Source organism: Sceloporus undulatus, chromosome 2 (genome assembly GCF_019175285.1).
Source record: "Sceloporus undulatus isolate JIND9_A2432 ecotype Alabama chromosome 2, SceUnd_v1.1, whole genome shotgun sequence".
Taxonomy (NCBI): domain Eukaryota; kingdom Metazoa; phylum Chordata; class Lepidosauria; order Squamata; family Phrynosomatidae; genus Sceloporus; species Sceloporus undulatus.
In genome coordinates, this window is record NC_056523.1 from 316,082,457 (window position 1) to 316,109,047 (window position 26,591).

The 26,591-nt window shown below is 41.3% G+C and overlaps 1 protein-coding gene across 3 annotated transcripts in view; it reads right to left on the bottom strand.

Annotated features, from left to right (window-relative positions):
• Positions 1-26,591, bottom strand: part of RAB27B (RAB27B, member RAS oncogene family) — a 141,230-nt gene that overhangs the window by 14,985 nt on the left and 99,654 nt on the right. For all 3 annotated transcript variants that reach the window (XM_042454720.1, XM_042454721.1, XM_042454719.1), the window contains one exon: positions 1,956-2,127. In XM_042454720.1, the coding sequence (XP_042310654.1) occupies positions 1,956-2,108 (153 nt within the window). In that variant the 5' untranslated portion in view covers positions 2,109-2,127. The remainder of the gene's footprint in view (positions 1-1,955; positions 2,128-26,591) is intronic.

Sequence of the window (26,591 nt, forward strand, 5' to 3'; positions counted from 1 at the left end):
TTCAGTCCATGGAAAAATGCACACATGAGAAAGTGCATAAAATGTCTTGGTTTTGTAATAGAAAATGTGCAGAAAAAAACACACTAACAACCGTGCAGGGAAATAAAAATGTGTTTTATACTCTGATACTGAACCAGGCAGAACAAAAACACCAGTGGGATTCTGTGAAATGTAGTCATAACAACACTGACAGATTTTCACACCTATATACTGCCAAGAACTATACTATAGTTTCCAAAAGCTATCCTCTGACAATACAGAGTTCCTGTACTATTCTGACTGCAAAATATGACCACAAAGTGTCACCTCCCCCAATTAAATGTGTTAGAATTAACAGACTAGAGTTAAGGCATACTCATTTATCACTAGTTTGCATGTTATTCTCTAGCAGTTTAGGCACAGTTATTGTGACTTGCTGTTTGTTTGTTTGTTTGTTTGTTTGTTTGTTTGTTTTTACCATGCCGTCTCTCTTCCTATATCACTAACCTGGAGTGATTCTTTTCTTTCCCTCTCTCTCCTTTATTGTACTATGTATTTGATTATGCATAAGTTTTAGTACATAGGCTACTTTTTAAAGTTTTACAAAGAATCATAGAATCATAGCACTGGAAGAGACCACAAGGGCCATCCAGTCCAATCCCCTGCCATGCAGGAACAGACAATGAAAGCATTCTCAACAGAAGACTAAGCTTGTTTCCTTTCTCTGCTAGACCATGGATGGGTGGACAGGGGCCCAGTTGTTGCTCAGTTTCTGCCTTGCCATTTGCTTGAGAGACTCACTATTCTCTCATAAACTGCCTAACAAAATGAGCCACTTAAATAGTACAAAGATTCCTGTAGCTACTAGAGGTCATATTGCTTGGAATGCCCTGTTGCATGAAACAAGTCCACTGAGTTTCCCTCTAAGGATCATTTCTTAGTGAGAGATACTTTTAAAACCAAGAATTATCTGATTGGCTTGTTACAGACTGCTAAAATAAAGCTGCTTCGGATCTCTTTGGAGGTATACTGCTTAAATGATGCATGCACCCTAAGAATCCGGAAGTTGCACCAAAGCTGCACTCCAGTGCTTAGGAATGGAGTGTGGCTTTGGCGCGACCTCCGGACTCTTAGGACCCATGCATCATTTAAATAGCAATCCTCCAAAGAGACCCGAAGCAGCTTTATTTTGGCAGTCTGTAACAGGCCATTGTTTTCTTAACAGCAGTGGAGTTAAAATTGTGTGGGAAATGTGTTGAATTGAAACAACATATGAGCAGAGGCTTTGACTGGATGAGGAAAAATTGCACAAAGTCCAAATGAGAGCTAGAAAGAGTGACTGCAGTGTCTATAGGAAAATCATGTGATGAAAAAGGTGTCGTAACACTGGGGGCAAGAGCAAGCATGGTATAGTAGTTTTGAGTGTTGGACTAGATACTGGGCAAACCAGATTCAAATCCCCATTCAGCCATGGAAACCTACCGGTTAACCCTGAGCAAGTCACACTCTCTTCTCAGCCTCAGAAGAAGGCAAGAGCAAACTGCCTTTGAACAAATTCTGCCAAGAAAACACTGTGATAGATTTACTTTGTTGGTGTTGTCTTGTGCCTTCAAGTTCTTTCCAACGTATAGCAACCCTAAGGCAACCCTACCATGTGATTTTCTTAGCAAGATTTGTTCAGAAGAGGTCTGCCATTGCCTCCCCATGAGGTTGAGAGCATGTGACTTGCCCAAGGTCACCCAGTGGGTTTCACAGCTGAGCGGGGAATCGAACCCTGGTCTCCCGAGTCACAGTCCAACACTCATTCCACTACGCCACACTGGCTCTCAATCCTTAGGTCAGAAATTACTTGAATGAACACAACAAACATTGAGGTGTTAACTGGTTACTTTCAAATATTTGAAATTATTTCATATTTAAATGGCACCTCAGAACAAAGTTTTCTGTCTTTGAGAATATATAGAAAAAGAACTCACCACACGCTTTTCCCGGAAGTCAATTCCTACTGTTGTAATGAACTTTGGGTTGAACTTATTGTCTGTATATCTGTACAGGAAAGTTGTCTTCCCAACCCCAGAATCTCCAAGGGCCAGGAGCTTGATCAGATAGTCATAGTCCCCATCAGTCATAGTGCTGAACTTGATAAACCTGCAAACCCAAGAGACAAAAAGATCGACATGAGACAGCCAGAAAACCCTGAGGTACAAAACCCATTGTAACCATTCTTCAGGACTGGTTTTGCAGAAATGCTAGCCACCTTTATCAATGACTTGGATGACAGAATTGGGGGGTATACTTATCAAATTTTCAGATGATACCAAATTAGGAGGAGTAGCTAATATCCCTGAGGACAGGATCAAACTTCAGAATGACCTTAATAGATTAGAAAGCTGGGCCAAAGCTAACAAAATAAATTTCAACACAGAGAAATGTAGGGTACTGCACTTAGGGCGGAAAAATGAAATGAACAGATATAGGATGGGCGACACCTGGATGAACACAACCCCACAACTCTGCTCCCACGCCACCCTCCTGAGCACATAGCAGGTGACATCACGCCACATTTACAGCACAGTGTTTACATGCCCTGCACCAAAGAGCCTGTGAAATGGGGAACACCTGGCTGAACGAGACTACGTGTGAAAGGGATCTGGGAGTCCAAGCAGACCACAAATTGAACATGAGTCAACAGTGCGATGTGGCAGCTAAAAAGGCCAATGTGATTTAAGGCTGCTTCCATAAAAGGATTCTGCTCTGGTCAGGCCCCACCTGGAATATTGTGTCCAGTTCTGGGCACCACAAATTTAAAAAAGATGTTGAAAAACTGGAGTGTGTCCAAAGGAGGGCGACTAAAATGGTGAAGGGTCTGGAAACCATGTCATATGAGGAACAACTTAGGGAGCTGGGGATGTTTAGCCTGGAGAAGAGATGGTTAAGAGGTGATATAACAGCCCTGTTTAAATACTTGAAGGGATGTCATATTGAAGAGGAAGCTAGCTTGCTTGCTGCTGCTCCAGAGAACAGGACCAGGAACAACGGATGCAAGCTATAAGAAAAGAGACTCCACCTCAACATTAGGAGGAACTTCCTGACAGTAAGGGCTGTTCAGCAGTGGAACACACTCCCTCAGATTGTAGTGGAATCTCCCTCCTTAAACAGAGGCTGGATGGCCATCTCCCGGGGATGCTTTGATTGAGATTTCCTGCATGGCAGGGGGTTGGACTGGATGGCCCTTGTGGTCTCTTACAACTCTACGATTCTATGATTCTACCTCTTGCCCATAATTAATGACTAGCCACTGTTTCTACACAGCTCCTTCTTTTCTTTGGAGTGAATTTTCCCCTCAAGCCTAAAGCATGACTAAAGAATCCATGATTTAAGCATGGTGCTAAGACTATTCCTCCCACAACTTTAGGGGCTTTTTTCCTGGGGTGTGTGTGTTATCCTCTAGAAATTAATACTCATTTGTTTTATTGTGTTGTTTTATTTGTGCTGCAGATTTCTTGCTGCCTTTAGAACTGTTCTGCAACTTGCTTTTGCTATTATATTTGTTGTTCTGTATGATTCCATAAATATGCCTTTGGGATACAGAAGCCTGCTCTAAATGTCAAAATAAATACACACATAAAAATAATACATTGGCACCAGTGCTATTAAGGCTACCAAAAGCTTTCTTTTTAAGCTTTCTTTTGAATGTTTAATGCCAGTTTCAAAAGCCAGGTAGTGCTTAAATGTTGCTCAGTTTCCAGGCCAATGTATCTCTTTAGTATGATTAAAGAAGGAAGGAGGGGAGAATTCCCTTTAAATAAAAGGAGCAGTATTATATAATTCCACAACTGGCTTTGACCCCCTACAGCGATCCCCTATTATTTGTTGCTGTTGTTAACTACCATCAAGTCAACTTTGACATATGGTGACGAATAAGAGACCTCCAAATCATCAACAACCCTGCTCAGGTCTTGCAGATTTAGTGCCATGGCTTCCTTGATTTCCATCTTGCAAATCATTACTGTAGTTTCTAATAAGTCATGTCTTCTCCTGATGGGGTGGGACCATCCATGGATTCTCAAATCTACAGATGGAAAGTGGGAAGTTGGGGTGGGCTGAGTGTAATTCTATTTGCCCCCATGCAAAAGTTGCTGAATAGTTTTATTCAGGATTCTGACCCTATTTCTGTTACCTTTTAATTTTGCTTATCATCTGAACATCATTAAAAACTGCTTTAAGAGTTTGATCAGTCATCCAGTGAGCTTTCTCTTTCTTTTTTGCTTCAGATAGTGTATTTTTGCATTCCTCACTGACAAGGACCCTGGCTTCAGTCCAGAATTCTTCTGGCTCCTGGTCAAATTGACTTAATAATGCAAATCATTTTTTTCATTATTTTTTATTACTTCAGGTTGTATTTTGATGCAATGGTTGGTTTAGTGTTCTTCTTTAGCTGTACTGTAATTTGTGATATCAGCAGTTGATGGTCTGTGCTACCATCTCCTTCAGGTCTTGTTTTTGCAGAGAGAATGGAGCTTCTCCATTTTCTGCTTTCAGTTATATTGTCTATTTGATTTCTGCATTGGCCATCAGGTGATGCCCATGTATATAGTTACCTTGTTGGTTGATCGAAGAATGTATTTGCAATGAAAAAAATTGTTTGCTTCACAAAATTCAAACACTCACTCTCCTGCTTCAATGGTCTGAAGCCAAATTTTGCTACAATCTTTGATATTGCTTTGTTTCCTACTTTTGCATTCCCATCACCTGTGCTTAACAAAATCCTGTTTTGGTGGGTGATCAGCATAGAATCTTTCAGTTTCTTCTTCTGCCTCTGTAGTTGGAGCATAAGCGTGGATAATACTTAAACAGTGTTGATGAATTTTCACTGAAGTCTTATTGATATGATTCAGTCAGACTTTATAGGATATCATTTGTCTGTTTTTGCTACATCTCTCTTCACTATTAATGCCACCCCATTTCTTCCTAGATTTTCATTTCCTGAAAATGTCCTAAAAATTACATACACTGTAACTGTTTGACTCAGAATGTCCCATTCCTTTGCACTTTACAAGGTTGCTCATCCCAAGTATTGTAATGTTAAATGTTTCATTTCTTGTTTTATTAGGTCTAGCTTCCCCTGATTCATGCTTCTCACATTACATGTTCTTATAATATGTTACGGACTTTTCTTTCCCCTCTGAGCATGTCAACAGCTGAACGTCCTTTCAGTTTGATTCCAGTTGTGCCATTAGCCATAAGGCTACATGTAGTTGTCCTCTGCTGTACCCCAGGAGCACATTAAATACTTCCAACCTGGGAGTCTAATCTTCTAGCACTATCTCTTGTTTCAGTTTGGTTTGTCTCATCATAGGGTCTTCATGGTAAAAAGACATTCAAATGGGATTTACCATGCCTCTTCCTTGCAGTACTAACAAGCATTAGCTGTAGTGCCACTGCTGTTGTGTCTGAGAAATCCTCCACCAGTGTTATCCCACTCCTCACTACTGCTGCCACCAAGTAACTCTTCATCACATTTAGTATGGCTCATCAGCAAAAGCCTGTCTCACATGGAAAACCCTACTTTCTTACCATCAGCATAGTCACCTGCTTCACAGGAACATGCAATCCCACCACCATGGAATGGCAGTGTCATAATAATCTCAATGAAAAAAAGTTATGCCATGCATCTAAATGGTCTATAGAGTTGGCTAGTGGATCTGCTTTCAACCATGTGCAGAGTTTAATTTTTCACAGGATTTTTTTCTTTTTCTATGACAGTGATACATCAGAAGCATGTTCAAAGCAGAAATACCTGCTATATCTAGGGGTTTTTTTAAAAAAAAGAAAAATTTCAGTTGGCATCCTGTTTAGTAATTATGATGTCACAAGCCCAACTTAAGCACTTACAATTTTTTGTGATTCACATGTATGGTTGTTAATAACTAGACATGATGCATAAACTCCCACCCAACTCTACCTTTTCAGCCAGGTAATGACCAAGCAAAGGACTTTTAAGGTTATATAAAATGGAGTACTGGGAAATTATCCATGTTTACAGCCCTTTCCAGGTTGCAGTCTGCATGGAGAAAAGCAGGACTCAAAGAGTCTCTCCATCTACCTGTTTGCAATGTTTCCATGGCTGGGAGGGTGCTGCAGACATGATTGCCCAGTGCCCCATTTTGCAGTATTCTGGAAACCCTTTTGCTGGGTGAAATAATGGGATTTGGGGGGCAGGCATCAGATGGAGCTATGGTGACAGAGCTCCATCATCACAGCTGCATTTTACGATGCAAGATCTCCCTATTTATTTTACAGTTTCATAGACCAAATCTTTAATAAATAAATAAATAATAAAACTTATTTCTACCCTGTTTTTTGTTAAAACAATCAAAGCGGCTTATAATGTTAAAAGAATATAACAAATATGTACAAACTATCTCCCCTTAAAAAGAATTAAACAAATTTAAGATTAAAATTGCATATTACATAAAAACAATTAAGACAATAACAGTGGGCAGAATCATCACATATATGTGGGGGGTCATTACATGGCCGAGTAGTTTATTCTGGGAAGGCCTGCCAGAAGAGATCCATCTTAACAGCTTTCTTGAAGCTATCTAGATTGGTAATTTGATGGATCTTGTCCACAGGCTGGGAGCAGTTGCAGAAAAGGTCCTCTGGGAGGTCGCAGTCAATCTGGTCTTTATAGGCTGCAGTATATTCCTCCCAGAGGACCTGAGAGCGGATTGTATGGAAGTAGGCGATCCCTTAGATAAGTTGGGCCCAAGCCATGTAGGGCTTTAAATGTGATAAACAACACCTTGTATTGTGCCCGAAAACTAATAGGTAGCCAGTGGAGTGACTTTAATATTGGTGTTATATGATCAGTCCTGCATGTACCGGTAATCAAATATTTATCCTTCATACTACTCTAAAATGGATCTCAGGTCTGCATCCAGCAAGAATTTGAGTCTATAATGCCATTTGACCAGCAGCAAAACAGTACATAAAATTGGAAAGAATAACCTTTTCAGTCTCTTGTACAGATAGTAAGTTAAAATGGTTTAAAAGAGCCAAAGTGGTGTAGTATTTTGAGCATTGGACTATGATTATGAAGACCAAAGTTCAAATCCCCACTCAGCTTTGGAAACCTCCTGGGTGACCTTGGGCAAGTCATACTCTCTCAGCCTCAGAAGAAGGCAAAGGCAAACCCCCTCTGAACAAATTCTGCCAAGATAACCTTGTGATAGGGATAACTTGGGGTACCATAAGTTAGAAATGACTTGAAGGCACACAACAACCACCAGGAATTGTGTTTGCATATGTGTATTGTCTTTAGACATGAATAATCAATATTGGAGCTTAGAAAAGTATGTTTTTGGGCTAGAACTCAAAGCATCCCAAACAAAGGGATTCTGGGAGTTATCATCTAAAAATTTACTTTTCAAGTTCTGAATCTAATTTTTCTGAAGTGGAACATGGATAAGGGCCTTTCCTGAACATCTTAATATGTGAGCAGCCTGATATGGTATATGGGCTCCCTTAGATAATTAAGCTCCAAGCTGCTAAGGGCTTTAAGAGTAAGTTCCAGAATATGGAACTAGGCTTGGAACCAAATAATCAATCAATCATGTTTCTTTGCAACTAATATAATACTATTGCAATCGTAGATAAGCTAAGCAAAATCCCAGCAACCTAGTTCTGTACTAGCTGAAGTCTCCAAATCATCTGCAAAGATAGTCCCACACAGATAGTAAACTAAAGGGATGACTTCTATTTTATTGAAATGAAACTGCAGATGATGCCATCTGAAGGAAAAAAACTTGGAGGGGCATAGTGGGGGAGAGACTTCTTCACCACTCCAAGTTACTCAGCCTCAAGGGATAGATATCCACCACCAAACTGCATCTCTCTAACATAACTTGAAAACTTTCAGTGTAAGCCTTGTAAGAGACTTTTCCCACAGAATTTAGTCCAAGGTCTGTCTATTCAACAATGATTATTATTTGTTATAACTGCATTTATTTGCATCTTGAACTTCACCCAGCATGGAAAGTTTCACAGAGATTAAAACAGGCAGCTTTAAACTTCAGATCCTACAAATCTCAAAAATACAATTAAACTAATAACAGAATTAAAAGCAGTTAAAACCCATGGCTATTTTTTGTGAAATGCCCCTCTCCCCACACTCAATCATCTGTCAAAGGCTTACTAAAACAAAAAGGGTTTACCCTGCCTATGGAAGGCGAACAGGGAGATCACCAGTTTAACCTCTCTAGCAAGAAAATTCTAGAGCTGGAAGCAGCCACCAAGAACACCTTCTCCCTTGTACCCAGTAGATATACCAACTGAGAAATATAGTTTAGGATATCACCCAACCATTGTATCAATCTAGTTAAAGACAACTTCACTGACAAAGCTGCAACATCTTATATACTCTTATATTTCTGCCTTTCACCTACAATTCAGTGAATGGCAGCCCTTGAGTTGAACCTGGACCCAGAAGTAGCCCATATCTCAAGGGCCATGAGTTCCTTCAAGGATGTGCTAGAGTCAGCATGTTAAATAAGCCATTTTTTTTCTGTTGTATGTTTAGAATTAAATGTGTAATTTTGAACTTGAGTGGTTGTTTTGATCTATTTTCTGACTTTAGAATTAGGTACCAACATGGCATAGTGGTTTGAGTGTTGGACTACGACTCCGGAGAACAGGGTTCAATTCCCAGCTCAGCCATGAAACCCACTGAGTGACCTTGGGCAAGTCATATTCTCTCAGCCTCAAGGGAAATCAATGGGACATCTCCTTTGAACAAATCACGCCAAGAAAACTCCATGATAGGTTTACCTTAGGGTCACCATTGGTCAGAAACAACTTGAAGGCACGCAACAACAACAAACATTGCATATAGCTGCTGTGTGCAGAGCTTACATCTGGTAGAATTCTCTTTAGAACCACATTCATCATTTATGCATGTGCACAGGCAAATACATGTAAACACATGCACAAGTGCACAACAGTGACTTAGTTTTTTCATTCTTCCTCCCCTTTCCTTAACAGAAAATATGTGTAGGCTTAATGCTAAATGGGCAATTTTAAGAATGATTTAAATACATAGGAATATACATGTTTTAATGAGACATTTTCAGCCCCAAACATGGAACTCCAATTAATGGTAAAAACAGAAGAAAAACAAACAAACATACCAATGTAAACTGAAACTCAAATGCTCCATAGCAGGATGCAACATATGAACTATACCTTTTCAATTCAAGCAGTAGCAGTGTATGCATCTTAAAAGGAAATCACTGTATTTCAAGTAGAACCATTATTTAGAAGCTCAATATTCATAATTAAATGGGGCAACACTAAAATACCTTTAGAAAACAAGATGTTTAACGATCACATCCTGTCATTTTCCTGTCTGATTTTTCACACATTGCTTTGAGAATTAAGACTGACAATAAAAATTTAGCTATTAAATAATAAATGTTCTTTAGCCAACATGTTTTACATTTCCCAGCCAGATCCTTTTTTCCTCTATTTACTAGTTCCTCAAGGTTGGGTAATTGCAAAGTAGGTCACAAAACCCAAACCCTTACCTCTAGAGTCATTCTAGGGGAATGAATAAAGTTTTTATTATTATTTGACTGCTCCCAGATTATGAAACGGCCTGCCAGAGAAGATCCATCATATTACCAGCTTGGACAGCTTTAAAAAGGCTGTCAAGACGGATCTCTTCTGGCAGGCCTTCCCAGAATAGCAAACCTGGCCACCAACTAAACCCAAATTTATCATCCCACTGAGTACTTGTGCCCCATCTGCCCATCCCTGATTCTTTTAATTGTATTGCTTTTAATGTTCAATCTGTTTAATTGTTGTTTTAGGGGAGGGAGGGATTGATTGGGATATGGGGTATGTATGTTCTTGTTTTCATTCTAAACTGCCTCGATTGTGTCCAACAGACAGGTGGGGTAAAAATAAAGCTTTCCTTTTTTATTATTTAACTGTGCTACGTATTTTTTAGCTTAGCAGTCACAATATTTGATCCTTCACTAGTCCACCTCATTTCTAACAATAACAAACAACCCTTTTTACTGAAATCTTTAGATGTATAAACTCTGAAGGACTTTGAGAATTGTAAAATACTTCAAATCTATATGAAAAAAATACAAAAAGAAAAGAAAAGAAATACCTGAAAGATACATTTCAGTCAACTTTCCCCTGTACTAAGCATTATTGGCCTAAATCAGAGCTAGGAATCAGGCGGCCCTTCAGTTGCTGTTGGACTGCAAGCCTCAGCCACCATAGCCAATAGCAAAGAATGCTGGGTCTTCTAATACAGAATCTACATTGTTATGTATGGATGGCTGTGTGTTCCTACTCCTGCTCTAAATCCAACTGCTAGTCCCAGCTGGAGTAGACCCACAGACTCAATTGCTGAATGGTAAATCTACATTTACATAAATTTAATAGATTCAATATGGCTGCTGTAGCTGGGACTATGAATTGGCTTTTAAACCAGAGTCTCAAAGACACCACTGTCCAAATGTGCTGAGTCATTAAAAATGAGTTCCACAAATGCGAGAACGTTGTGTGTGAATCATATTAAGGTATGTTTTGTTTTATTTCAATCAACTTAGTTGTCTGGGGAAAGCCAACATGGTGTACTGGTTTGAGCACTGGATTACGACTCTGGAGACCAGAGTTTGAATCCCTGCTCAGCTATGGAAACCCAGTGGGTAATCTTCAGTAGGTATCACTCTCTCAGCCTCAGAGGATAGCAATGGCAACCCCCTTCTGGAGAACCTTGCCAAAAATACCCCAAGACAGGGTGGCATTAGGGTCTCCATACATCAGAAATGACATGAAGGTACACGATAACAAAGTTGGCAAGGGCTGCTGGGAACTGCAACAACATCTGACTTGCCGCTTGCTTTCCAGCCTTGATCTGAACATTGCCATTTCTGCGCTTATTCTGATATTGTTTGGCTCATTTCTTTTCTTTACAAAGAAAGTGGAGAAATTATGTTTGCAGTGCTTATGCCCACAGATGGATATCACCTTAAACATTTAATTTCTGCTTTTTTAAACCAATTAGCACAAAAGTCTGAATTCCATAAGCTCTAGCTATCCAGACTTTCTTGATTCATATGTGGAGGAATTTAAATGTACCAAAAGTCATAGAATTCTTGACTCTTACATTTGGAGGAAGCTTCAAGAGACCCTAGTCCAATTCCCCACCATGCAGGAATATACAATTACAGCAGTTCTGAAAGATGTCCATCCAACCTCTGTTTAAACACTTTCAAAGGAGGAGAATGCACCATCCTCTGAAGCAGTGTATTCCACTGTTGTAGAGTTCTTATATAGTAAAGAAGTTCTTAATATTTAGGGAGAAGCTCTGTTCCTGTAATTTGAATCTATTGGTTCTCAGTCTAATTTCTGGACCAGCAGAAAACAAGTTTGATCCATCTTCTATATGACATCCCTTGAGATATTTAAGACTGGCTATCACATCAACACTCAGTCTTCTCTTCTCCAAGTTACACACACCCACCTCCTAACTTGTTCCTCATAAGTCATGATTTACAGACTTTTAATCATCTTCATTGCTCTTCTCTGGATACATTCCAGCTTCTCAATATTTTGAACTGTGCTGCCCCAAAACTGGACACTAAATTACATGTGAGGTCTGACCAAAGCAGACTAGAGTGTCACTACTATGTCCCTCAATTTAGACAATATGCTTCTGTTGATCCAGCTCAGAATTGCATTGGCTTTTGGGTGCACTGAATCACACTGTTGACCCATGTTTCGCTTGTGGGCTACTAAGACCCCAAGATCCATTGCACATGTACTGCTTTCACCCACCCTGTATTTGTGCATTTCATTCGTCAGACATCTGCGCATCAGCAATAGCAATTTGTGACTGAAATCCTGCTTAATAGATGCCACTGCCTGATTTCCATTCTCCTAACAGCAAGCAGAAATAACACATGCAAAAACTTCTGTTTAATGGCCTGGAGTAGCTATTTAGAATCCTCAGCAAAATAAAATAAAATAAATCAAACTGATGGAAGGTGTTCCATGGTAGTTATATATTGGGATTAAGACAGGCTGTGCAGAAACTCAAAACTTCAATAAAATCAATCACATTTGCTCACACAACCTGAATAATTTAAAGGCATTTTATAAGCACTTATCACAGGCAGACCACTCTTCCATGGTAGCAGGTGAACAATGAGAAACATGCCTCCTTTTCCCACTTTGCTTTAAATAGTTGAGTGGCAGGCAAGCTCAGTTTGGCCCCAAAACATGCTGCATCTTTATGGTGGCAGAGGCTTTACTTGCTGAATGTCCTCCTGCTATGCATCTCTCCTCCAGGGTGAGCAGATACAAAGGAAAAAACCACAGTTCCTCTGACCTGAATAGTTATGTCAAAGAGAAGTACTTATTAAATGTAGCTTTTATTTTTCTTCAAAGTTGCACCTGCAGAATTCCCTCTTCTAAAAAAAAGTGTAAACCCTATAGGAGATGTACTGTCACACTACAAATTATGTTAAATGGACAGTGTGCAGCTATATATGGGGTTTTTAAAACATGTGCTCTGTGACTGAGCTATCACTCCTTTTATTTCATTCATGCTTGTCGGAATATTCTCCTATCAGATCAGAGGTTGACACCTTTTTTTCTGACAGTTAATATATCATCTCTCAGTTGACTAACAGGAAAAAGTTCTACAGGCACAGCTTTCCCATCACGGTAGTTTTGTTGATTCCCTTGTTGAATTTCTGCCCATCACATGTCTGTTTGAAAAGCAAGAAAGAATCTTGTCATTTATAACATTTTAGGTGAAGCATCTATGGCTCATGAAATGCTCCTCTAATTCCTGACTTCTGAGTTGGGATGATGAGAATTGGAGTTCAACAACATTTGGGGGACCACAAGTTCTCCACATGAGCTTTCAGAGGCTACAGCCTGCTTTATCATATGCATCAAATGCTATTCTCAAGGTACAGTAATAGATATGCCTACACATGGCTGTTAAAAGCTGTAGGAATGTGAAGAGTGGAGTTAAATAGAAAAAAATGCCCATCTTCCTAAAATGATTAATGAAATACAAAGAGATTCTAAAGAAGAACCCAGCTGGCAGAGGTGGGGAAGACGACAACTTTAGCTATGGCACCCATGTTGTTTCAGATTCTTCTGGCCTCTTGTTTAGACTGGTAATTCTCTCAATGTTTGGACCACTGGGAATGTGGGCTGGAGCTTCTGGAAATGGAAATCCAAAAGCATTAGTAGGACCAGAAGTACAGAAATAACTATAAACTAGTCTTAAAGCTCAAAACTGTAGCATTTTGAGTAGAATCTTACATGCATGGGGAAAGAGTAAAATAAAAGCTGTAGTTTTGGTATACAGTACCATGCCTTTCTTTTATTAATGGTGGGATTAAGATTTCCTGTACCTTGGATCAAATATCAATCCGAATGGAGACTGCAGTCAAGAAATAAGAAGCCTAGGAATGGGAAAATTGGTCATGAAAGAACTAGGCAAGATACTAAAGTGTAAACATATTCAACTGAGCACTAAAATTAGAATCATCCAAGCCACTGTATCCCACATCACCACATGTGGATGCAAGAACTGGACAGGGAAGAAAGCCAACAGAAAGAAAATAAACTCATTTGAGATGTGGTGATGGAGAAGAGTGCTGAAAATACCACGGACAACCAAAAAGACAAAGAAATAGGTCCTTGAACAGATTAGGCCTGAAATCTCTCAAGAAGCCAAGAGGATGACACAATGGCTGTCGTACGTTGACCACATCAAGAAAAGACATGACTCACTAGAAAAGACAATAATGCTAGGGAAGGTAGAAGACAGTAGAATGAGAAGACGACCACACAACAGATTCAGTTAGGGAGGTCATGGGCCAGAATCTGCAGGCCTAAGCAGAGCAGTGGATGAAAGGGGGACTTAGTGATGTCTCATCCACAGGAATGTCATGAGTTGGGGCCAATTCAAGGGCAGTTAGCAGCAACTAAGGCGGGTTACAGACCGCCATTTAGTACGTATAGAATACGTACTAGGGTTAGGAAGGGGTGGTGCTTCCGCACCCTCCTAACCCTAGTACGTATTCAATACGTACAAGATGGCAGCGCCCTGTTCATACGGGCGCTGCCATCTTGACGTATCGGACGTTGAGCGTCCGTACGCGTCGCGGTTGTTGTGACGTAGTGAGTGCGCCCCTGGCGCCTCGCTACGTCACAAATGCGACTCAAAAAGAAGCTCCATTTTGGAGCTTCTTTATGGGTCCACACGGGAGCCGCACCGTGTGGAGGCTCCGGCTCCCCCGCGGACCAACCGGTGGCGGCGGCAGACCACCGCAAAGCAGCGGTCTGTAACCCGCCTAAGTGTCCATCCATTACATTCCCTGTGATTCTCTCTCTTTTCCAGTGCATTCATCGCCACTTAGTTGTAGTTTTTCTCACTGGAGAGAGCAAGTCTATGTTTGGGCTACATCACTAGAGATGCAGAACTGCCAATGTGGTGTAGTGGACTGAGGGGTTGTTCCCACTTACCTATAAAGCGGGTCATGATCCGAATTTAGGGTGCATCGTTCCCACAGAAGCCCAAATTAAATCTCCCTTACCCCTCATTCGTTCCCACCGCGTTTCGAATCAGAATCGAATTAAAATGTTTAAACTGGATTATCAGCCTATAATTCTGTTTAAAATAATAGTAGTTTATAATGCGGGTTATTTTTGAAAGCGGGGTACAATTTGCTGTATCCAAATGGGAACGAAAGGGTGTCTGATTCGGGAACCTGGAGATGGGAGGAGCAGCGCTCAAGGGGCTGGCCTGGGGGTGTCACCCTCTTTGTTCTCTTTCTGCATTGCCAGCACCATTTTCTTCAATTCGCATAGACTTTACCCCGGTGGATTGCAACCTCCCCTCTGCTCCTCTTTCATAGACTGATGTGTGAGGAGAGCCATTGAACACAATTTTAAACTATTTTTTTTCTTTTTTCACCTCTGCCTGAGCAGCAGATGGGCTTTGCAGTACATGCCTGCTTGATAGCCCCACAGACAGCCCAGGGAGCAATGGGGGATGCAAAGCGATTTTGGGAAAGGAGGCTCCTTCCAGAGGAACTATGGGATGGGCTTTGCAGGACATGACAGCTTGATCACCCCACATACAGCCCAGTGAGCAATGGGGGACGCAAAGCAATTTTGGGAAAGGAGGCTCCTTCCAGAGGAACTATGGGATGGGCTTTGCAGGCCATCCCTGCTTGATCACCCCACAGACAGCCCAGTGAGCAATGGGGGGCGCAAAGCGATTTTGGGGAATGGAGAGCCTGGACGCCCAGGGATCTGAGGGAGGGATCGAGCCTTATCTTCTCTCTTCCCCAAAGATTCTCTCCCCAATAATGAAGCCCTCTGCCTTCTCCTCCTTGATCCGATTTGCCAAGCCTCCTTCTAGTCTGGGAAGACACAACAGAAGAGCCTCGGATGCAGCTGATTTTCATTGGCTGCCCAAAAAAAACAAACACCAAGACTTGTGACGTCTGAAGCCTACGCACTTGATTGACAGCTTATGGACACAAATGGGAATGGGGAGCAAGTTAATCCACTTTAAAATAAAGAGATTAAAATAAATGGGAATGAAAACAGGGTCTAAATGAATCGAGGTAATGGAAACGATGGAAAAAATTCAAATTATTCCCGGAACATAATCCGAATCAGAATTGCACCAATATAATCCGTTTTATCTGCCAAGTGGGAACGCCCCCTGAGACTTTGGACATCCAGGTTCTAGTCCCCACTAGAACTATAAAACCCAATGCCTAACTTCCTGTCTGTCTCTCTCAGCCTGACTTACCCTACAGAGTTGTTATGAAGTTGAAATGAGAAAAAGAGGGCAGCCCTACACATCACCGTGGGTTCATGGAAGGGAAGGTGGAATATGAATCTAATTATTAAATAGATTTGTTTTAAATTACCAGCATAATTGCTGCTACTTACAATGCAAAGCACATCCTAAGTCCTTGCCTGTATAAAGGTATTTAAGCCCTCTTCTAGAATTCTCGGTTCAGAAAAGGATGGAATTAGTGTTGACAGAGGAGCTTGCTTGGAAGTGAATTAATTCAAATCATTCATGTAACACTCCCAATTTGCAGAACAGTATAAGATAATGCTAGATACATACACAGGTTTACTACCATGGTGACAACTGGGCTACAGTTATTCTGGTTACAGCTTACCTCTGGATTCCCCTGTTTATTCTATACCTTTGTTTCCAGATCTGACTGCTATGGCAGTCTTTGTCCTTTTCTCAGTATGGGGCAAAAGAATACTATTCCCCACCAGGTAGGTGGTAAACTGCTAAATGATCTGTATTCTCACTACTGGGGCCCAAGGAGCACAAGGAAATGCAGACAGATTGACCGTGAGATATGAAGATCCTTGTGATGTTTCCAGCAGCTCCAAACCTCAGCCTGCCTCTGTTCCTTTAACAGCCACTTGAAAAGCAGGCCAAACCTCTCACAGCATGGAGAGAGAGAGAGAGATGTTAGCAGAACCACCTGCAAATTAAGCTCAAGTTAAAGGTATAGTCATATGAGCCAGTGGTTAGTCCTGCAGGTTAGGAAAGATTCTAACTTGTCACACCAAAAAAGGAGTGGAAATGTCAGGAACCCTCAACGGAAGCAGAAGTTTTGATCCCAAAAGTTATCAACAATTCTGTAACCTCCCAAAAGCTTTAGAAATGATCTGTGGTCAAAACATATGCAAGAGCCTCTTCCTGAGTCACATAGTTCAAAGAAAAAGGAAGTCAAGGAAAAGAAGTTGCCTGTCATAGAAACTGAAGCCAGGGTGACTTTCTAATATACCTTTCCTGTTTCTCTATTCCACTCCTTCAAGTTTTATGCATACTTGTGTGATGTATGGTCTTGTGCATACTTGTACAAAAGGGAAGGACGGCCCAAGGCGCTGGATTTTACATCATCAAGAACTGTGTCAATGTCTCTGAGTGGTAATTTACAACAATTGAGCATTCATCTTGTTATCTGAGAAGCAGGAAGTGAGGGTGACTTCCTGCACTGTTGCAAACTAACAATGCTGTATTGTTTGTCATGCCATTTTTCTTTGCATTACCTGTATTTTCAGGTTTGTCTTCAAGGTGCTGGAGGCACAATTATCCTGCTATTTCCCATGCAAAAAATATGTAAGGAATTGGAAGGATTGGAGCTCTAGTTTTTAACAGTGAAATTGTATCTCTTCCTTCGCGTATGTAGAAAGGAAAATTTTTATGACAGTCTACACTGTCTCATCTCCTTCTTTTGTATCTGTGGCCTCTGTCCTGCCAAGGTACCACCAATTTCCCCCCCATTTTCTATAGGCTTAAGAACACTCAAGTCCCAATGAAATCTCATATTTTAAAAATATGATTTTTTTAAAAAATGGTTTCTATGTTCAGCAGGGTGAATTTAAGGTTTCAAATCTACTCACTGGAACTATTTGGGGAAAACGTTGCTACTATGTTTTCTCACAAATTGCTATATGATGTGGTTTACAGATATGAGTAGAATTTGCAGACATAATAGTTCTGTTTCTCTTAAAGTCTATTCTGCTCCTGCTGAAACTTTTATCTTTCCCACACCCTAACATTTCTGAGTCATCATTCTTCCCATCTCATAACATACATTGTCCCCTAATAACTTCTTTGCTTCTCCCTCTCTTATAATGCCAGTCCAAAGAATCTTTTTAGTGTTACTGTGCCCAGTTTACAAAGCTGCTAGTGAGAGGAGACATGGATCTCTCAAATCCTTATGTATTCCCTCTCCAATTTTCCTATAATTTTATTATGCCTAATTTAGCCAACCTAATTTATATACATGAGCCAGGTAACAAGCAGGAATAGAAATGCAGACTCTTTGGAGGCAGAAGGGACTGCTTCTTTATGACTCACTGAGCCTTTACCTCTGGCCCAGTCAACTCCATTTTAAAATGCTGAACCTCCTTGCTGAGTGGACATCTCCACTAAACAACTTATGACCAATTTGTCTTATGGCAAATTCACCTAATTAGGAGCATATGTAGATGAAAACACCTTGTGTGTTGTCTGTCAATCCATACCAAATTGAGACATATTGTACTGATCTGTTGAATAGCTCAGCAAGTAGCCTGGGTTGCAGGTAGAGTTACCTGGTTTACATACCTTCCAACATTTTACAGGTGAAAACTGGGATGTGTTGTCAAGCTGGCCTAAGTTATTAATGAGGAAGAATGTAAAAGCTAAGAAAGGCTGCAGTAGTTTGCTTTTTCCTGAATCTACAGCAAAAAGAAACATTTCACCTTCTTTTCTCCCTGCTGGAGAGTACAAAGTTCTCTTTCATTTTGAACTCACTTGCAACAATTGGACTAAGATGAGGATAAAGGGAGAGGTGAGGGGAGAAAAGCAGAAACTGAGACATTTTTAAAGCAGTTAAGAAAGTAGGACAATAGAGAATTAATCAGGGCTGACCTTTGCCAAATCAAGACCGTTGGAAGATATGGTTAGTATTATCCTAGGTCCTCAGATTTTAGGACCCAAACCTAAGACTTAGCACAGTACCTAATGTCACAGAGAGCAGACCTGTATCATCATTAAATGTTATATCCTGAGCATCAAACATAACTGCTCAGAGTATGTCATTCAAAGGAAAAAAGAGCAAATCTAACAAAGAAGAATACACACACTTTGCAAGACAACATTAGTCCAAAACACAATGCAGAAATAATCCAGTTTGAGACCACTTTAACAGCCCTGGCTCAATGCAAGGGAATTCTGGGAACTATAGTTCTGTGAGACATTTAGCCTTCTCTGTCAGTGCGCTCTGCAATTTCTAGGATTCCCTAACATTGAGCCAGGGCAGTTAAAGCAGTCTCAGCTGGATTATTTCTGCTGAGTGTTTTGGAGCACTCTCACCCTGAGATTCCTTTCCCTCTCCCAAAGGACCAGATATGAAGGGTTATGCCAGGGAATTCTAGTTGCAAGTTTAACCATCTGTGGAACACAGCACAAAAGTAGACATGGACTAGCCTGTATTCTGCAAACAAGTTTGCATCACAGCTTGACTGCAGAAGGCAATACAGCTTTAGAACTGGCAAGCGGCTGTGTGAAATCAGTTCATAATGTTGAAAAATTATTTTTTTATTACTTTCTGCCACTAGAACACCATTAAACAGCAGCTCAGTTGTTTTATTTATTTCAAGAAAAAATATATGCTGTAATGGTTCAGAATTTTTCAAGGAAGCTGCTGTAAAATGTGACACATTTTATATTGGCAGGTATTTTTACAAATATCCCATGGGTCTCTCATGTGTTTGCTATACGTAATTGCATCTGTCTAAGATTTTTAGCAAATAATTATCACTTTCAATTCCTTCAAGCAACCACAAAGGAAGAAATAAACATACCACAGTATATAGCTTCTTGTTTCCTGGTTAAAAAGCAAACAGAACAATACACTAGACCAGCATGCAACTAAATATTATAGCCAGATCTTTATATCAGTGATGAAGAAATCCAGTGCAACATAATTAAAAATTGCTATTGTATTTTGTCTTCTCTAGTTTAGACAGAGAGATGGCCTGGGGAAGCTATAGCCTTGACTGGGAGCATAGCAAGACAGAAATGTGTTTTAGCAGCTTTTATTTTAAAGTTGGCCCTTAATTTGAATCGGAAGCTGCTCTAGAGAATTCCAGTCCTCTACTAAGGGCAACATCAGAAAGATCTGACTCTGCAGGAGGTTGACTATTTCTCTACCATTAAAGATGGTGATCCATACTGTCATTCCAGCATCTAGTGAATATACGTAATTATGTCCCACATGTCTGTAGATCAGTCTGTTGACTTTCCCCCCGTATGATTGCTGATATTGGTTGGTGAGAAGTTTGAAAAGAGGGAGGAGAAGCTGTAGGTAACAAACTGCACCTTGAGACCCTCTGGCCTTTTACTTGGATATAAGCCTTACAGATGTGCTTTTGTCCTAGAACCTGCCCAGGGAATAGATAGGAATCATGCAGTCCTCCAGATGTTGTTGGATTGAAATTTACAGCAGCCCTAGCCAGCATAGTTAGTAATAGTAAGGAATAATGCAGAGCATTACAGTCCAACAACATCTGGTAAACCACATGATTCCTACTCAAGGCCTAAAGAAGCAGTGGTGCTTTAGTTGTTCTACCTAAAGGAATGCCAGTGTCTTTGTGAGTTCACTAATCTGATATCTATTCCTATTCTCATCTCAGACCTCAGATGGAGATACAAAGAGCAAACGGTGTTCTCCTTAAAGGTTTCCGTATCCACATGGGCAAACAGAAATACTGTATAGCAGTGGTTCTTAATATTTTCTATACCAGGGACCCCCTGGAAATATTTTTGTTGCCATGGCCCCCATGACGTAACTCAACATTTAAAACCCAAAATGGTGAGTCAAAATGGTGAAGGATCTAGAAACCATTCCTTATGAAGAATGACTTAGGGAGCTGGGTATCTTTAAAGAAGAGGGGGTTCCTTGGTGATATGATAGCCCTGTTTAAATATTTGAAGGGATACTGAGGATGGAACAAGCTTGTTTTCTGCAGTTCCAAAGACAAGGGCATGGGGCAATGGATTCAATCTACAGGAAAAGAGATTCCACCTAAACATTAGGAAGAACTTCTTGACAGTGAGAACTGTTTGAAAGCTGCCTCAGTGAGTGGTGGAGTCTCCTTCTTTGGAGGTTTTTAAACAGAGGCTGGATGGCCATCTGTCAGCGGTGTTTTGGTTGTGTGTTACTACATGGCAGGGGGCTGGACCAGTTGGCCTTTGTAGTCTCTTCCAACTCTATGATTCTACGACTCTATGAAAATGCATCAAATTCTGTACTTACTATACACCTCGACTTTGGACAGCTATGGTTCCCTTTACTCCGTGTGTGCTCCAGCTGCAAGAGAACGAGGCAGGAAGGGTGAGAGAGCCCCGTCCCAAGAGCAAGGCAGCAGTGCCCAGCAGAGGAGGGAGGCAGGGGGCTCCATTCCTCACCACTTGCCTGGGCCACTCTCTGGCGCTCCTTCCCTTCACTGTTCCCAGTGCCTACACATGCACCCCAGTGGTAGGAGATAGAAGTAAGGAGGGTGGGTGGGTTGAGAAAGAGGCAGGGAGGGCAAGAATGGTGACGGTGGCCAATTTATTGGCTAACATCAATACAGAGAAAGAAGCCTCAGCAAAACCAGAAAACTTTATTCAAAAACAGGTATGAAATATTTCAGATATGCTTTCAGGTATGAAACATTTTTTGGTTATATAGTATATGAAAAGCTAATAGCAACTCAAATGTTTTTCGTGGGTTTACATGCCATTTGTCCACAACTCAAGACATTCTCTTTCCCAGGACTACCTGTCCTTGTTTCCTTCTTACCAGATGTTCTCATGAAACTGACCTTGATAGCTCACAACTGGTTTTTGCCCATCACTCATCTGGGCTGCCCTACTGGGCTCCTTCCCTTCGATGCAAAAGCAGCTAGAGAACCAGCATAGTGTAGTGGTTTGAGTGCTGGACTACAACTCTGGAGTCTAGGGTGTGTTACAGACCGCCGAAAAGTGGCAGCCTGCACCTGCCCCTTTCCCAGCCGGATCGGGGCCTCAGTGGCCAGAGCAGCAGCCACTGAGGCCCCAATCCGCCGCTTTCCAGGCTGCGGGGAAGCAGCAAAAGGCCCCTTCCCCACAGCCTGGAAAGGGGTGTCCTTGGGGCTTCAAGCCCCAAGGACACCCCGCAGTGGCAGGGAGGTGTCCCTTTCTCCTCTGTGTCGGTGGGCGCAGCCATCTGAAGGCTGCACTCAGTGACACAAACGGCAAAAGGAGCTCCGTTTCGGAGCTCCTTTTGCGGCCGGGGAAGGGGCGCACTATGTGCGCTGGTGTGGCGCGATCGTGAAGTTGTAATGGTGGCGGCCATGTGGAACAACACCACCATTTTGTGTGCGCTCCACGCGTGCTAGGGTTGGGGGCGTCCGGAAAGGACACCCCTTTCTAACCCTAGCACGCGCAGAGCGCACACTTTTAGGCCTGTTTGTAACGGGCCTAGGATTCAATTTCTAGTTCGGCCATGAATCCCACTGGGTGACCTTGGGCAAGTCAAACATTCTTAGCCTTAGGGCAAAGCAATGGTAAAACCTCTTCTAAACAAAATGTGCCAAGAAAACCCCATGATGGGTTCACCTTAGGGTCACTATAAGTCGGAAATGACTTGAAGGTGCACAACAACAACTGGAAAGAAGCATGACATAGACGATCTGCATTCTAATGATGAGAGCCAGCGAGTTCAATTGTATGTTTGGCCATGAAATCCACTGAGTGACATTGGGCAAGGCACTTGCTCTCAGCCTTGAAAAAGGCAATAACAAACTTCCCCTGAACAAATCTTGCCAAGAATACCCCATAATAGGTTTGACTCAAGGTTGCCATAAGTCAGAAATGACTTCAAGGCACGCAACACACTCATACACACATTCTGATGCTTATTAATAGTACAACTCCATTATTTTTCATACGGCATAAGGAAGAAATGTAGACAGAGAGGGAAGAGGATAAAGTCAAATCCTTTCTTCTCCTATGTCCTGTTCTTAGAAATTATTTTCTTTTCCTGCCCTTGTGGGGATCACAAAACACATTATTATAAAGGCAAAACCAGCAGAGGAGATCAAGAGTGAAGTGACATTGGCGTGGGGCAGACCGCCTGAAAAAGGCGGCCTGGCAGCAGCCTAATTCCCTCTGTAGGGAAGCCACAGCTGCCAATCTGCGCAGCTTCCCTCTGGAGGAAAAAGAACCCGGAAAAACCGGGTGCTCATGTACACGGGACTCCGCCATTGTTATGCCACCGCACCATGCTAGGGTTAGGGACCATGTGGTTGCTGTGCGGTCCCTAACCCTAAAATTGGTGCCAGCACAGCGCAAAAGGGTGGTCTAATGCGGCATTGGCTCAGCTATAGCCTATCTTTGTGCTCACTTTCCAATTCATGTACAGGTGGTGTCCGGCTTAATATCATAATTGCAGCACAGCTGCAAGTGTATTGTGTGTCTTGGTGTGTCTACCTTGACAGTTTCGATATCTTGTAAGGAAGGGTGCATACCTTTACTTAGGCTTTAAATAGCTGCTGACTACACCCTGAAGCAAATTTTACAGGAGAAGGCAACTGTCATGGCATTTCTTTCTCAGCAAGCATAATCACTGTCCATCATGAGAACTGCTCCTTATCGTTGTTCAAACTTTCTCAACGTCAAAGCTGAGGTGCGAGTGCAAACACAGCCGTGTGCAAAACTTTTTGTACAGCCACATTAATAATCAGAGGCTTGTTTTACACACACACACACACACACACACACACACACACACACACACACGGAACAGGATTCAGCCCAAATCAGGCTCTTCAAAGGCCAAACAAGCCATGTGGGGCAACCAGATGTATCCTGATCACACATGGGCGTTGTTTACATACACAGTATGTGTAAGGAGGTGGAGGAACTACTCCTTTACAGGAAAATAAATCTGCATAAAAACAGAGTGTGCAACCCCTCACCTTGCTTTTCCTTGGTGCACTCTGTAGGGGGGATTTTTTTGGTCGGGGGGGGCAGTTTTCCGTTGGTTTGTCTCTGATGTTGCAAATGAACCAGATAGGGAGAAAGCTGTTTACAGTGACAGAGCTCAGCAATGTAAGGCACAGATGGGGCAGGTTTAGATCCCTTCTTCCACTTGTTCCATCTTGTGTAAAGAGTAGGCCCTGTGAGCCCTAAGCCTCACTGTTTGGAGGGCAAAATCAAACATGAGATCAATTGCAAGAATTCAATTAACGACAATACTTTTGTTATTTAAATAGTAGCTATAGGGCAGCCTAAGGACTGTAGTGGTGGGGAAGCTATTTTTTCTTTCTTTCTGACATGGTCCTGTCAAATTTCCCTTCTCTTGCAGTACCAGTTACATTTTAAGGGAAGCCTCTACTGGCACTGACAAGGGCTCCCTTGAAACGCTTAATTTTCCCTGCCCCCAAAACACATATTAAAAATACACTTACACAACTAAGGTACAACTGCTTTGGCCCTCAGTCAGAAAAAATGTTACTGGAAGCTCAAATATCCCAGTATTAATATGGCTGGGGTCTTGTGCCAAACTCAAAAGAACAACTACAAATATTTTATTGCAAAAATGACAACATTCTGCATGAAGAAGAAAATATTTTTGACAGCCAAGACATCTTCAGGTGGTGATGGTTCAAAATGCAACTTGACTTTGAGATGAAATATAACCTTTTGCTCTGATCTTTTAAATTCTTGAGTTTTGACATATAAAATGCTATTCCTCTGTTCCATTTTGATTCTTTTGCCTATTGTCTTGTATTTGTTGTTGTTGAAAAACGAGCTTGACTTATGCAATCCTGTGGATGAAATTTCTCCAAGACTCCCTGTCCTCCACTGTTCTGCTTAGTTCCTGTAAATTCATACCTGTGACCTCTTTCATAGAGTCCATCCATTTAGCATGTGGCTTTTCTCTTTTTCTACTTCCCCTCACCTTTCCTAGCATTATTGGTTTATCCAATAAGTTATGCCTTCTCATGATGTGGCCAAAGTACGACAGCATAAGTTTAATCATCTTGATTTACAGGGAGATTTCCGGCTTGATCTGCTCTAGGATCCATTTCTTTGTCTCTTAGGATGTCCATGATATCCTCAGCACTCTTTTCCAGCACCACATCTCAAATGAATTGGTTTTCCTCCTATCTTCTTTCTTAACTGTCCAGCTCTTGCATCTATCTATACATGGCAACAGGGTACACAACGGCTTGTATGATTCTAACTTTCGTGCTTAATTGTATGTCTTTGCATTTTAGGATCTTTTCTAGTTCTTTCTAACATCCCTCCTCATTATTCGTCTTCTTCTGATTTCCTGACTGTGATCCCTGTTCTTGTCAATGTTTGATCCCAGGTATGAGAACTCTTTTACTATTTATATTTCCTCATTGTCTAGGTTGAATTTGTGTAGTGGTCTTTTTCTTTATGGTTAGGTGACTTTGCACTTTCTTTCCTGACCTTCTTTAGTAGTTCCTCTAATGATGTTTTCTGCTAATAGTATGGTGTCCTCCGCATATTGATATTCCTTGCTCCTATTTTCACTGCTTCCTCTGTGGCTAAGCCTGCTTTACGTATAATATGTTCTGCATATAGGTTGAACAGATAGGGTGAAAGGAGTCAGGCTTGCCTGACCTCTTTGCCAATTTGGAACCATTCTGTTTTTCTGTGTTGTGTTCTGACAGTAGCTTCTTGTCCTAAGTACATATTTTTCATCAGGACTATCAGATGTGTTGACACTCCCATGTCTTTAAGGGTGTTTCACAGTCAAAAGCTTTGCTATAGTCTATGTTTATTTACTTTTGGAATTCTTTGATGTGCTCCATTAATCATCATATGTTTGCAGTGTGGTCCCTAGTGCCTCTTCCTTTCCTTAACCCCATTTGGATCTCTGGTTTTTCTATCTCCATGTATGCTTGGAGTCTATGTTGCAAAATTTTGAACATAATTTTGCTTGCATGTGAAATTAGCACTATGGTCCTATAGTCCATATAGTCCTGTTGTCTTGTATAAAGACAATTTAAATCCATCAGCATGTCATACTGCAGGAAGTACTTGAGTGAATTAATATTCAACCAAACAACATTGCCATAAGCTATTTTTTTCAAAAATTGGTGTCCTGAAACTTTTGTGGTACACCTTCATAAAACAAACCAACATCTGTTTGCGTAACTACTTCCTTAAACTATCTACTACATAGGAGAAAATAATGGTGAGAGATATTAAAACTACCCCTCTTTTTGATTTTCTGCTTTCTGCTAGTGGGGAGAAAGAGGATTTAACTCTCTCTTAGTAAGTCCATGTTTAATCACAAGCCTATTTACCTTGTAAGGCATGTCCAGGAGTTGGAGGTGGTCAAGAAAGAGCTCTTATAACTATGATAATAAGGGCACATAGGCAGGCAGAAATAGAAGGATTCAAAATTCTCTGATACTCTTCTCATGACATTCACCATTTTTGTTGTTGTTGTGTGCCTTCAGGACATTTCCAACTTCTGGCAACCCAAAGACAAACCTATCATGGCGTTTGTTTGGCAAGTTTCTTCAGAGGGGGTAGGATGAGTAAACAGCAGAGTACAACTTCTATATGCAATGCATATATTCTATCCTTGCATTACAGTCTCTCTCTTTTCTTCTTCCTGTCCCACTCCCCTGTGACTTCAGGGGAGTGGGAATCATTGTGTTATTCTTCTACAAACCTACAACTGACTACAAGAGCTGAAGGAGGGAACTGGGTCCCTTCTCCACTGGCTGGGGCCTCCCAGTACCAGGAGAGAAGAATGTGTTTTGCTTTCACTGTAGTGCTACATTCTAAATAAAAACACTTTAATTTTTCCCTATAAGAATGGATGAATATAATTTATCACTTGAGTAAAAACACACAAAAAAAATCACACTCAGGGCCCCAATGTCTTGGCTTTGAATACCACTGCCATTAGGAAACAACCCTGCTTCCTGTTGGAGCAGCATCTACAGTGCAA